General features: G+C 39.7%; 1 protein-coding gene and 1 long non-coding RNA gene across 3 annotated transcripts in view; one reads left to right on the top strand and one right to left on the bottom strand.

Annotated features, from left to right (window-relative positions):
* The window catches only part of fstl4 (follistatin-like 4), an 808,779-nt gene that overhangs the window by 33,097 nt on the left and 760,817 nt on the right, over positions 1-14,865 (top strand). For both annotated transcript variants that reach the window (XM_051933466.1, XM_028812623.2), the window contains exon 2: positions 155-290. In XM_051933466.1, coding sequence (XP_051789426.1) covers positions 165-290 — 126 coding nt within the window. In that variant the 5' untranslated portion in view covers positions 155-164. The remainder of the gene's footprint in view (positions 1-154; positions 291-14,865) is intronic.
* The window catches only part of LOC127529563 (uncharacterized), a 512,543-nt gene that overhangs the window by 75,236 nt on the left and 422,442 nt on the right, over positions 1-14,865 (bottom strand). The window lies entirely within an intron of this gene.

Genomic DNA, 14,865 nt, shown 5'->3' with positions numbered 1-14,865 from the left:
AGCGGTGATGATTGTATAAATGTTACATGTCCATGTTAATTAGTTTTTAGATTATGTGTTTGGACAGCTTTTTTTTTTGCCAAAGGGAAGTTTTTCCATTGAACCGTTTGCTAGCAATAATGATATCTGACAGTTGTCATCTTGTTTATGACAGTGTGGATCTGATGGGCCCACAGATGTTTTGGACAACTCTCCTGATGCTGGGGGTTTCCCTCTGGCTCACCGAAGAATGGATGGAAACAGATACAGCAAAAAAGACCTTCCAGAATTCACGGAGATTTCAACCTGAGGTAATCCAGCAGAGATTTATACTGACTTGCTCTTCTTTGTGTTAGCTCTCAGATTCAGACAATAGCACTGCAAAGTAGATTTCAATGACCTGTTTAGACATGAATAAGACAGTAAAGTTTATACATTTACAATAGATACCCATAAGTAGGTTGTGATGCATTGCATATAAATGTTCTATGGGGCTGCCATGGTGGAAATGGAAACAAAGTAGACCAAGATGTGGGTTCAGCCTGTCAACACCAACAGAGAGAATGTTAGGAGCCTACTTTGGTTGTCAGAGTGCATTGGTGTACATTTATGTGGACAATCAGCAACCACCAGGCGGGTGTAAACACCATAAATATTGTTGTGCACAGGAGTGATTCTTTGAGAAGCACTAGTGAGGCCGACAAAGGACACCAGCAGACAGGACACAATTTGTGTTTGAGAGAAATGCTGCACTTTTAACAGGACAGACAGCCTAGACACCATTTTAATGATCCAAAACTAAGGAGTGCAACCAGGGGGTGCTGGGACCAGGGAATTCCTTTTGATGCAAAGGGTTGCCCTTAATTTCCAGAAGTAATTTCAGGGCTAAGCCGAGAAGTAATTCAGGATTACAGTCTGAGGGAAACCCATTACCAGTTGATAGTCGATTCTGAACCAAAGAGAGGAGTCAGTGCTACTAATGGAAGGGAGAAGTGCTAGCCTCTGGGGAAAGAAATGGAGACGAAAGGAACTCTTTGTTTTATGCTACTTGGGAGATGGACTAGGCATGGTTGCCTCTCCAGTAGACAACTGCAGGCAAAATAAATCTGTTTAGGGACATCCAGTGGGGCAACAAGGTTTGTGGTGAGTTTTGACTCTTTCCGTTGATATGTTGTATCCTTCCTGTGATCATTCTTGAATTAAATATACCACTTTTTAGTAGTTTGAAGTTATTGGCAATGGTGCAATTAGGAAGAGGTTCCCGGGGGTACTTAACTATTATATCTTGTGGTAGGCTGCAGAATAATCTAAGTGTACCTGTTGTTAATTAGTTAATGCTTTAACTAATATATGTTAGCACAGGTAAGGGTACTGCTGAGTTTTATATTAAATTAAATCTGTATCTGCTGCTTGTGTTGTGTTATCTTTTGACATTGCTCTTGTCTGCTGCTCATTATACTGTCACTCTGTGATCTGAAGAGATTGTGTTCTTCTAAAAGATGTGGTGTATCTCTTTATGGTAGATGTGTTAACCTGCCATTTAGTAGTTTCCCATCACCTTGCTTCACAGCAGACTTAACTCGGTTTATGTTTGCATATATTTTACCAGTGCATTCCTGTAGGGTGGCATGGTGGCACAGTGATAGCTATTCTGTCTCACAACAAGTGATATGAGTGCTCAAAGTCCTGAGTGTTCCCTGCATGGAGTTTTCCTCTGACTGCTTTGGTTTACTCCAGCAGTCCAAAAACATGCAGGTTAGGGGCATTGAAGATGCTACATTGGCCCTGGCGTGGGTGTATTCATCCCACGGTGCCTTGTATCTGATGGTTTGACTCCAGTTGTCTCCACCACTCTACTATGGATAAGTGGGTTTAGAAAGATGGACGGCTGTACACCTGTACTTGTATCTCTCTGAATGAACTGAATTGAAACACATCAGGAGCGCTGAGTCTTCCAAATGAGGATGATCATCTTGCAAGTATCTGACTCCTGTTTGCTTAGTGCTGTCCATGGGTACATTTTATATTCATCTTCTACTATCAATTCAAATTTAATTTTAAAAAAAATGGAAGTGGAAGTCCAGAGGACAGCCTAAAAACATGCCTCTTGGAGTTTGACTCTGATAGTTTGCAAAAAGTGAACTGACCCCTTCTTTGGCTCATCTCCCTACTGCAATGATCAGTAACAGTGGTCATTTCGGTGGACTTTCTCTTGGATGCATATATTAACTTTGCCAGAAGTGCAAAAGCCGTCTTTATTTGGAAGTAGGCAGAAGACGAGAAATTCAAGACAGGCCAATAGAAAGAAAATCGTGTGTCAGGAGCAATAAACAGAAAACATGAATTATGAAACTGTTGTCAATAACCAAAATACCAAAAACAAAACAAACATCCAAAACAGGCCAGACACCCTTGGGTCTCAAAAAAACAGACGGTACTGAATAACTCAACTAACTGTAACTCAAGCTATAACTAGGAAAGCAGGAATCTACTAAACTAACCTAGGATGTCAGGCAAAAAACAAAAATTGTAGTGAAAGTTTACAGTGAGAGACAGAATAATACCATGTATCAAGTCAAAATTAGAGACAGAAAATATACCATATGTACTCATGTTTAAGTTCTCCCATGGATAAGTTGGGACTTGATTTTACCTTATAATTTCTGGTATTTTATAATGTCGGTTGTATAAGTCAAATGCAGAAAACTCACGCTATTGATCCAAGAGATTATGATATGCTAACGCCCCCCTGAGGGAGTAACCACGGCTCACACTGCATTTTTTTTTCTATGTATTGTGCCTACGTGACCACATGGTAATACCCGAACTATATCGAAGCAGCGTTTGCATTGATTTGTGTTTTTTGTATCTCACACCCTTATACACCTTTATCGTAAGAGCATTCCTTATCTACAATGGAGCATTTGATCAGAAGAAAATATGAAGCTGGTTTTAAATTAAAAGTTATTGAAGTGGCAAAAGAAATTGGTAACTGTGCTGCTGCAACAAACTTTGATGCATCTGAGAAACTGATGTGAGATCGGAGGAGGCAAAAAGATGCAAAAAAAAAAAATTAAGTGTCGTATTTTTGAACAGGCATATAAGTCAGGGTCTGATTTTATGATTGATTTTTCGGGTTTCAAGACCCAACTTATATGTGAGTATATACGGTAGTCAAGAACAGAACATTTTTCAAAACCAAAGAGCCTTTCAATGAACAAACCAATAGAATGCTGAGTTTTTTTTTAGTTCAGTCCAAAGTTAGACAACCTTTGACCTGGTCATGTCATACATGGCATACTTCAGGTTAGCCTTACCTGACAACGGCACAGTAATCGTCAACAAAAACATCAAAAAATGGTAGTAGCCAAGAGAAATACAAGCAAACATTTGTAAAATGTATTGAAACAAAATATAAATGTGACCAGCAGATTCCTGGGACCCAAAACAACAACAACAACAACATTTATTTATTTGGCACATTTTCATACAAATGATGTAGCTCAAATGTAGCTCAGGATGAAGAAAAAAAAAAAAAAAGGCAAAATATATTAAAAAATAAAATTGGGCAATATTAATTAGCATAGAATAAAAGTAAGGTCCAATGGCCAGGAAGGACAGAAAAAAATAAAACAAAAAAAAAAACTCCAGACGGCTGGAGAAAAAAAAAAAATTCTGCAAGGGTTCCAGGCCATGAGACCACCCAGCCCCCTCCAGGCATTCTACCTAACATAAATGACCTCAATCAGTCCTCATGGTATTCAGGGTTCTCATGGAAGAACTTGATGATAACGGTCATGCGGACCTCTGGCCTTCAATCAATCAATGTGGGACATCACTGTGCTTTGATCAGGTGGTGGAGGTGCAGATCACCACCACAGAAAAACTGGAAAAAGAACAGCAGAGAAAGTAGGGGTTAGTATGGATTATGGAGCCACCATGAATGATAATAATAATGAAATATATACAGAGTATCAGGATTAAGCTAAAATGGAGCTATGTGAAAGCCATGTTAAAATAATGAGTTTTTAACAGTTTTTTTGTGCTCCACTGTATTGGCCTGGTGAATTTCTATTGGTAAGCTATTCCAGATTTTAGGTCCATAACAGCAGAAGGCTGCCTCACCACTTCTTTTAAGTTTAGCTCTTGGGATTAAAAGCAGACACTCATTTGAAGATCTAAGGTTACGATTAGGTTTGTAAGGTGAGAGGCATTCTGAAATATAAAATGGAGCAACATTATTTAAGGCATTGTAAACCATAAGCAGTATTTTAAAGTCAATTCTGAATGACACAGGTAACCAGTGTAGTGACATCAAAACTGGAGAGATGTGCTCGGATTTTCTTTTCCTAGTTAAGATTCTGGCAGCTGCATTCTGCACTAGTTGCAAACAATTTATGGCATTTTTGGGTAGTCCTGAGAGGAGTGTGTTACAGTAATCTAGCCGACTAAAAACAAAAGCGTGAACTAATTTCTCAGCATCTTGCAGTGTTATAAGAGGTCTAACTTTTGCTATATTTCTTAAGTGAAAAAATGCTGTCCTAGTAATCTGATTAATATGTGATTTAAAATTCAGGTCAGAGTCAACAGTTTCCTCTAAATTCTTTACTTCCGTCTTGACTTTTAATCCTAATGGATCAAGTTTATTTCTAATACCCTCATTATATCCATTTTTGCCAATCACTCAAATCTGTGTTTTCTCCTTATTTAGTTTGAGAAAATTACTACTCATCCATTCAGAAACACACGTAAGACATTGTGTCAGTGAATCAAGAGAGTCGGGGTCATCAGGCGCTAGTAATAAATACAGTTGTGTGTCATCAGCATAGCTGTGGTAGCTTACATTATGCCCTGAGATAATCTGATCTAACGGAAGCATGTAGATTGAAAAGAGCTGTGGACCCAGGATAGTTCCAAAAACCCCCAAACAATCATTTTTAGTGTCCCAGGAACCATTTAGAAAAATTACAAACGAGAGTCAAATAATGACATGAGCCAAGTGAAAATTAAACAATCTCATGTATTACACAACTGTTTCCAACAATGATTTCTCTGGTCAACTAAAGGCTATGTCACATTAGAAAACTTTTCTGGCACTTCTCATTCCTAGCCTTCATTTGCATAATCTTAGTGAGTTGGAATCAATCGAATTACACTTCTCTGAAGGCCTGTTGCTTAATGTGACATACACAGCGTTTCACTTCAACTAGTTTATAGACTCACTCTGACAAAATTTAGTCATAGGGGTGGGCTCTGTGTGCATCACATCTGACAACCAATGAATGCTTATCTGAGAGTACAATGCATAGAATTTAGTGACGAAGAATAAGGAATGTGGGTGTTTTGGACCTCACAAGCAGAAGATGAGCTTGTCTGTCTGGTTTTGCATACCATGACAGAATGGGAAAAAGAAAAAAGGGCAGAGATTGTGTCTGAACTCACCATGCCCATTAACCCTTCATACAGCATACCAATAGCTCCGTCAGGCAGCATGTTACTGGCTGTCACAAAAAAAGGATGAGCATGACTGTGTTGGAAAGTTGTCAGGCAGTTGCTAAATGTGGCATGCCCAGCGATTTTCAGTTCTTTAAATTGACATGGTCCAGCAATGAGATCAGCAATTGCAGCTGGCAAGTCAGACATGCCCAACAAGTCGAAGCTGCATAACGTGACATTGGCTATAGGTAAGTAAGAAAGAGAAGCAGACCAAGAACAAATTCCACACAGAAGGTGGAGCTAAGTAAATACTTCATGAAACATGTGGCAGACAGTATAATAAAGGATGTGACCAAAAATAGTGGCGTGCGTCCATGGAATGACCTGAGGGAATAGTGATGCTGCAGAAAGATGGGCAATGGTGCTTGCCCCCTGACTTTATTTTACTTTTATAAATAGGAAATAGACTGCTGGTAATAATTATAGAAATACAATAACCCCCCCATTCAGGAAGCTGTCCTAGAGTGAACACTTTTTAATATATATTATTGTGTTTATTGGAGCTCCGTTTTATTTTATCACAAAATAGAATGTACTGGGAAGGCACTTAGTACTTCCCAAACTAAGCAGAGGATTTATATTTGTATCATGGTACAAATCTGGCAGTCAATTATTGTTCATTTCTGGTTACATGGTGCTTTTGAGTTTTTTTCTCATTGGTTTTAAAGGGTGGGTTCAGAGGAAATAGTCCAGCATCTCTTTACCTACCACTAAGTGTGCTACCAGTCTAAGATGGTTTGATATCTAAGTAATCAAAGCATGTAGACTAAGTGTTAACGTTTGCAATGCATATGTCTCTGTTATATGCCCTTTTGTTATGGGATTTATAAAAGCAGTGTTAAAGTTTCTGATGCGTAATTTATTGAAATGACAGAGACACAGCAACCAGATGGACACACAGACAGACACACAGACACTTATCCTTTTATTAAGGTGTATTACTGTTCTGTTCTTAGAAGCAGGCAGACTCTCCTAAACTCTAGTATGAATTTTTTTTTTCTAGCTTCAATGAAAAAATGTCATTGGCTGTGACTGATAAGTGACTGTACTGATACATCAATGTATATGAGTTCACATTTTTGGCCAGGGAACATTGTATCACTCGAGTTTTGTTGGCTCGCAACTTATTTCACACATAAAGCCACAAAAAAATGCTCATAGCAAGTCCTTGATAATCTCGGAGTTAAAAGTAACTCCTTCTACCTCACAGCTCCAGGAGATTTATTTTCAGCCCACTCACTGGCTCTGAGTAGAATTTGCATTCTTTCCCCTTTGTCTGTTTGGTTTATTTCTATATGTTTTTTCTCTGACGACCGCTTTAAACTGGACCAGTAACAATAAGGGCATGTGCATGCAAGACTTCTCCAGTGGACCAGCGCCCTGTCTGGGGTTGGCTCCTGTTCTGTGCCCAGTGCTTCACAGATTGATGTGAGCTTCCCATGAGGCTGCAGTTGGATTAAGTAGGTTCAGAAAGAGAGCCAATATATTTAAGCATCACTAGATTGTGTACTTGTGATTAATATATTAAAATATGTAAATCTGTGCAAAAAGTATATATGAACTGAAAATCTAGTTTAAAACTTGAAGTTACAAAGCTGCTTCTGTAATCCACACAGTAAAATATGGTAATTGTTCTGCCACTTCATGTCAGCAGAAGTCTTAAATAAATGGTCCTCTCGTATGAATGCCATCCACCCCAACAGATCTTTAGAAAAAACAAAGCCAAGATTTGGAGAGCTGCTTCTCCTGCCAGAATGAATCACCATCTACTCACAGAGATCACACTGAGAACAGTTGGTCTCAATCTCCCACAAGCAGTGCCCAGCCAATTAAGCTCGACAATGGCTCGTCTCGACTGCGGTTTTCAGATACTAGAGCGCTCTGACGCTGTGACAAAAGCCGGGGAAGTTGCTTCAGGTGCATCTCAAAGAAAACAATTGTGTATTTAGAAATTCTGCTCTGAAATATCTTGTCCAACTGGTTCTGCCATCAAGTGAATCTTTAATTAAGGAGCTAATTTACAAAATCAGACAAGTTCAAGTTAGCATTTCTTGGGAAAAGTGTGATTTTTATGTGTTGTTTCACACAATATTTACAAACGAGTTTTTAATATATTGTGAAAAATGTTTGACTTAGTCATGTCATATATTCTGGAGGACAGAAAAACATCTGTATTTTAATGCATGTAGTATTTCAGCATAGAAAAGAAATTTATGACAATAATAGACATTCCTGTTTAGAGAAAGTAGCTCCTTACTTTATGTACCATTTTTAATGTTGACCACTAATATGATAGTTTATAAAGAATACAGTGTAGGATTGCTAGGCACAAGACTGTTTCATATCTAAAGGTAATGTGTCAATTGCTAAAGCGTTCTAATAATTAATAATTAACACAAATGTTAACCAAGCGTGCAGCTCTAAGGCAGGACGTATACAGAGATCCACACAGAGTTATGTTACCGTATGCTCTGCCTGATTCATAAGTGATGTTTGGAGATAAAAAGTTATTTAAAATCGACGCATCTTAGAGTACAATAGAAACAGCAGCTTCTCAAATGAGCCCACTGCACACCAGCGTCTATGAAAGTGTATATTTAGTTGTCATCTCTGTTTTATTATAAGGGCTATTATAGGTATAGCTGCTTTACAATTATGCAGTGCTTTCAACACAACACTGTATAAGAAATTATGCTTACTTTGTCTTTCTTATCCTCGTATATCTATCCTATATTTTACTACTAAAAATTTGTCTTCTTTTTTTTAAATAAACGATATAATTTTATGCAGAATATCATTGTAAGAGTTCCTGTTTTGTCTGCTCTTTCACTAAGCAAAGCTTCCTTTCTGCCTCTTATCACTAAAGTAATAATAAACCTTCAGTGACGTATCTGGGTTTCAGAGCACTATTTGAATTTCCTTCTGTGTTATTTAGTGATGAGCAAACCCCACGGAATTCATTTCTCCTCAAGTTTGTTGAAATCGCATTAAATGTTGGGAAATTTTGCTGAACTTGGAAAATAAACTGAAGTAAATGAGGAAGGAGAAACAGAACTAGTTTTGAGTGGGTTATAATGGTGCAATGTACCAACGTTTTCAGGCTAAAAAAGTGACCTGAACTGTGAGGCAGCGACCCTGACATAAAATGAATAGAATTAAATATCAGAACATTGAAATTTCTTGCAGTTGGTGGCAGGCAGGAAGCATGAATTCATTCATTAAGGTTTGCCTGCCCCAAAGACTCAATAGCAGGTAGTCGCTTCTCCCAAACTGAAAAGTACAGTTTATTTTTTATTTCGAATACTTTGTTCGCTCACTGCCGCTGCTAATAAATAAAACCAATGCTAAAGCAAGTGGATTCTTCACTCCTCCTTGTTTACATCTACTGCACAGCACTCTGGGTAATACCATTAAAGGGGTAGATTCACATATTACACAAGGGTATCATACACGCCCATACAAAAAGACGTCACGTTTAACACATGAATACACCAACACAATTTGAATTTCGTTCTGCATGCACATTTTCTGTTTAAATGTATTCATGAGTTTACTGCCAATTTTCTGTCTACTAGTAGAATCAGTGTTGTATACTTAAGGGGGCTGTCCCATCCAAATTTGGCTGCTATGGCTCTGTGATGTCACATTGTGATCTCACAAAGCATCATGGGGAGCTGGGAAAAAATGTCTAAGTTGATCACAAGGCAAATCTCCAAGAAAAGATTGGTTGAACAAAGTCTCTGATGAACACAGCATATTCGCTGGCTCCATTTAATAATCCCTGAACCGTACAAGTAAGGCTGCCCCAGCCTTTAGTCAATTGATTTTCGCCACTGCTTTGTATTTACTGGAAGCAATACATTTTAATTAATATTAGATACATTATTAGTGTTCACCAGATACCAGATACTGGTAACTTTGGGTGACTTACTAAATTAGACAATCATCCATCCATCCATTATCCAACCCGCTATATCCCAACCACAGGGTCACGGGGGTCTGCTGGAGCCAATCCCAGGGCGCAAGACAGGAAACAAACCCTGGGCAGGGTGCCAGCTAACTGCAGGGCACACACACACACACACCAACCACACACTAGGGACAATTTAGGATCGCCAATGCACCTAACCTGCATGTCTTTGGACTGTGGGAGGAAACCCACGCAGACACGGGGAGAACATGCAAACTCCACGCAGGGCGGACCTAGGAAGTGAACCTGGGTCTCCTAACTGCGAGGCAGCAGCACTACCACTGCGCCACTATGCTGCCCACTAGACAATCAGTATGCATAAAATATATTTAAGTAACTAAAAAATACAACACTAACATGCACTGCAGAACAATATTTAAAATAGAGCACAAGAAGCAAGGTCCAGGCTAAATAACAAGACTGAAGCTGGTAAATGGAGTAGTAAAGCATGAGATATTCAGGGTAGAGGGTCTCTGCATTCCTATGATGGTGCAAAGAGGTGTCTCCATGAGCCACAGGAAACGTTAGGCCTCACTGAATACTAGTTTGGCCGCAGTTGGTCTTGGTTACAATGCAATGTGTCATGCCTTTGTCATTTTTGTCTGACTCTATCAGAATGTGTCTAGATCAAGTAACAGCATAGAGTGTTTCTGTTAATGGTAAGAATTAAGTTTCCTACTGTAGTAACAACTCATTTAGTTGTCTCTTGAGTAACAGATACTCATCTATCTTAGTAAGCCTATAGACTGGCAAGAGGATATGTCCAAGAATGGTGTCTTTGCTGGCTGAGCTACTGGACAAGCAGTTTCCAAGTCCATGACTTCTCGCTTCTGATAGCCTTCAGTATAAATGGAAGTGTGTAGGCAGAAAGCATCACTTTCACATTAGCCTTGTTTTGTTACCCTTTTTGTAGTGGTGCTTTGAATGGAGGTCTTACCTTTACATGTTAGGCTTTAGTAGGAAGTTAAGCAAAATGACCCCTTTTATTGGCTAACTAGAACAATTACAATATGCAAGCTTTCGAGGCAACTCAGGCTCCTTCTTCAGGCAAGGTGTAATTGAGCTTGCATATTGTAATCTTTTGAGTTAACCAATAAAAGGGGTCATAATGGCTAACATGGTGCAACACCCTAAGTACTTCATGTTAGACTTTGGAAATTAGCTGTGTCTGTCGCATAATGGAGCAGTGAATAGAATCTGCATGGAATTTCCACTAGGTACTATGGTATCCTCCCACATGTCCTAAGATGTCCAGATTGGGTTAAGTGGTAACACTAAATTGGCTCTCAGTGAATATTGGTGTGTTCATTTATCGACACTCTGATCGGTTGCGCCCTGTCCTGTGGGGATTGCCTACATTGTGCCTGGTTTTGCCTGGTTAGGCTCTGACCTCCCTATATTGGATTAGGCCTGACTATGATTTTATTTTTGCTTCTGGGTATCTTCTATAAAGTTAATATTGGATCCTTTTAGCTCTCAAGAGTTTATCACTGCATGCCAAAAACTCAATTGACGGTTCAGATTATGCTTCTTGGCAGATGAACACTCAATCCAAAGGTGATTACAATAACCAGCTTTGAAAAGCACAAAAAGAAGAAACTAATGAAATTAGAAGTAGCATGAACAACTGCCAATTCATTTCAATTTATACTGGCATAGTGCACTTCACTGAGTATGGGTTCATAGTGCTTTCTCAAATTCATTAGTATAATATGATGACAGTAAAATATAACACTACTGAGAAACCCTTGGACCTGCGTTCCTCAGAGAAAGGTGGTTCATGTGCTTCTTATGAAACATAGCACCACTGGTCACTCTGGCAAGGGAGCTGCCATACCATGTGTATGACTGACTTATGCACTTTGTGATGAAAATGATCAGTTGGCCTGTACAATGTACTTCACTGTTAGCAGATGTCTCTGTGATTCTTTAGCTGTCAGCTATGTCATGTGACCACATAGACAGTGATTGTGAGAAGGACCCAAAGCCCAAATACATGGTGGCGGTAGTCCACATCTTCAATTCTTGGGCATTCCATGTATAACATTGCATTGGTGCTTTGAGTATATGACTTGTGTTTCTGTTGTTAACGATTAGTCGGCCTGTGCCATGTGCTTCACTGTCAGCAGATGTTGTAGTGATTCTTTTCCTGTCAGAATAGCAGTGCTACTGTACTGCTGTTCTTTCCCTGTCAGCTTTGGCACTGCTTGACTTAAGAACTACCCAAATCCCAATTATGTGACCGAGGTAGCGTGTTATGTCATAAGCCGTCAATTAAGACCAAGATCCAAACTTTGTCCATTAAAGAATTATGGAGGCCACTATACTCTTGGGACTGCTCAGTGCTGCTGCAGATTTTTTTTGATAGCCTTCCCCAGATTTCAGCCTTGACACAATCCTGCCTTTATGCTCTGCAGGCAATTCCTTCAATCTCAAAGTGTGATATTTGCTGTGATACACAATGTCAATGATGGGACCTTCTAGAGACAGTTGTGTGCCTTTTCTAATCATGTTAAATAAATTGAATTGACCACAGGTGGACTCCAAACAAGGTGCAGAATCATCTCAACGATGACCAATAGAATGGAATGCACCAGAGCCAAATTTCCAGTGTCATAGTAAAGAGTCTGAATACTTGCGTCAATGTGATATTTCAGTTTTTAATTTGTAATAAATTAGCAAAAATTCCTAAAATCATGTTTTTGTCATTCTGGGGTACTGAGTGTTGTTTGATGATGGAACAAAATAATTTAAATGATTTTAGCCAAGGCTGCAAAATAACAAAATGTGAAAAAAAGTGAAGGGGTCTGAATGCTTTCTGAACACACAGTACAAATTCATGGATATTCCAGTAAATAAAGCTAGTTTTGTGACAGGGTCATCTACAGAAAAGGGCCCATAATGCAATAACTATGGAATATAATCCAAGCTTGATGCTTTTGCGTTTTGTAAGGTGGATTCCACCAGGAACAGCATAAAGGCTATACCAGATAAAGCCATCCATCTCTTCATTTCTTTTCTTACCCACTTGAAACTACTCCATTGAGCCCTTGAGCAAGACCCTTAACCTGCAATTACTCAGTCCTGGGTATGGCGTTAATCTGCATCCAGCCCTGCGAGCAGGTCCTCCAACTTGTAGGGAAAACTTGGGGGCTGATGGCAGGATTGGCACTCCAGCCACTATAAAAAACCTCACACTGTTCCAGTTGTGGTGCTGAGGTGTCACCCACTGCACGCCTGCTCTCAGGTCCCATTTCCAAGCTTCCTATCTCTCTCTCTCTCCCTGTCTTTCCTTCTCCTCTTTCTGAAATTGAGAAGCCCCTCAAAACATCTATGAACGCAAGGACAGAGTCTGCCCTCAATGTGATGATCATAAACAGTTGAAGTTTTACATCTGATTCTTTTTAAGTATTTCTTTGTTAAAGATATAGGCCAAGTCTTCTTCTTCTTCTTTCGGCTGCTCCCATTAGGGGTTGCCACAGCGGATCATCTTTTTTCATATCTTCCTGTCCTCTACATCTTGTTCTGTTACATCCATCACCTGCATGTCCTCTCTCACCACATCCATAAACCTTCTCTTAGGCCTTCCTCATCTCTCCTCTGCACATGTCCAAACCAATGCAATCTCGCCTCTCTGATTTTGTCTCCCAACCGTCCAACCTGAGCAGACCCTCTAATGTACTCATTTCTAATCCTGTCCATCCTTGTCACACCCAGTGCAAATCTTAGCATCTTTAACTCTGCCACCTCCAGCTTTGTCTCCTTCTTTCTGGTCAGTGCCACTGTCTCCAACCCATATAACATAGCTGGTCTCACCACTATCCTGTAGACCTTCCCTTTCACTCTTGCTGATACCCGTTTGTCACAAATCACTCCTGACACTCTTCTCCACCCATTCCACCCTGCCTGCACTCTTCTTCACCTCTCTTTCACAATCCCTGTTATTCTGTACTGTTGATCCCAAGTATTTAAACTCATCCACCTTCGCTAACTCTACTCCCTGCATCCTCACCAATCCACTAACCTCCCTTTGATTTACACACATGGATTCTGTCTTGTTCTTACTGACCTTCATTCCTTTCCTGTCTAGAGCATATCTCCACCTCTCCAGGGTCTCCTCAACCTGCTCCCTACTATCGCTACAGATCACAATGTCATCAGCAAACATCATAGTCCATGGGGACTCCAGCCTAATCTTGTCTGTCAACCTGTCCATTACCATTGCAAATAAGAAAGGGCTTAAAGCTGATCCCTGATGAGATCCCACCTCCATGTCGAATGCATCTGTCACTACTACTGCAGATCTCACCACTGTCACACTTCCCTCGTACATATCCTATACAACTCTTACGTACTTCTCTGCCACTCCAGACTTCCTCATATAATACCAGTCTACAACAATAACATCAAAAATCTTCTGTATATATCAGGAAAAATGATGATAGCCAATCTAGAGTTCATACTCTTGCCTTTGTTTGGATAGCTGATAGCATTAGGCCTGTTTTGGTGTGATCCAAAGCAGTGCACTTTAAATGTGCTGATGCAGTTTCAGCCTCCAACACAGACACACTTTGCGACCCTGAGAATTTCAGTTGAATGTGCTCTGGTTTTTATTGATGAACGTAACCAAGCAGTAACAGTTCGGTGTTTACCAAGAGCCGTGACGTTGTTGTCACTATAGAAAGGCACTATTTAAAATACAGGTGGATTGAATTGAATAGCCCTTCTAATATTATCAATTGTCTTATAAATCAGAAGTACAACAATAGATGTATGTTTATTATTACACACTCTGTTCATCTATTGTGTTATAATTTTTACAGGAAAACAAGTGTAAAGAATTGAGCTTGTTGTTCAGTACACTGTCTTTATGTCTGTAGGTAACTTTCCTAAAAAGATAAAGTAAAAAGACCAGACACCAGTCTTGTCAAATGGACTCACAGTTCAACAGTTCCATTGGTTAATAAGCATTTTAAAAAAGAAATAAATCAGTGTGGTTTCCTGCTGTCTGCCGAGGCTTGTATATTTAGAAGCCTTCTGTTTCAGACTTAAGGGACCAGTCTAAAAGAAGCCTTCCCATCTTGTGCTGTGCATATAACATTAAAAAAAGAAAAACCCTTTAGTGGGAGTATTGATTTCTTAATAGGATTCGAGTTTCTGTTTCACAACTAATTTTAAGCCTGACGGTTGTGAAATGTCATGATACAGATCACGTAACAAACTGGAGAAGTCCATCAAAGGGCTTTACATGGAGCACTCATGGGTAGGCAGACCGCTAGAGCAGCAGCAGCAGCGGCGGCATCCCCTATATAGGTTAAGAAAACCAAAAGTGCATTGTTACCTGCAGCCATTTGCGTCTACCCTGTGATGGACTGGTGCTTTGTCCGAAATGATGTCAGGACAGGCTGTGGGCCCCTACG

Source organism: Erpetoichthys calabaricus, chromosome 11, assembly GCF_900747795.2.
Source record: "Erpetoichthys calabaricus chromosome 11, fErpCal1.3, whole genome shotgun sequence".
Lineage (NCBI taxonomy): Eukaryota > Metazoa > Chordata > Cladistia > Polypteriformes > Polypteridae > Erpetoichthys > Erpetoichthys calabaricus.
This window is presented reverse-complemented; position numbering and strand designations above follow the sequence as displayed.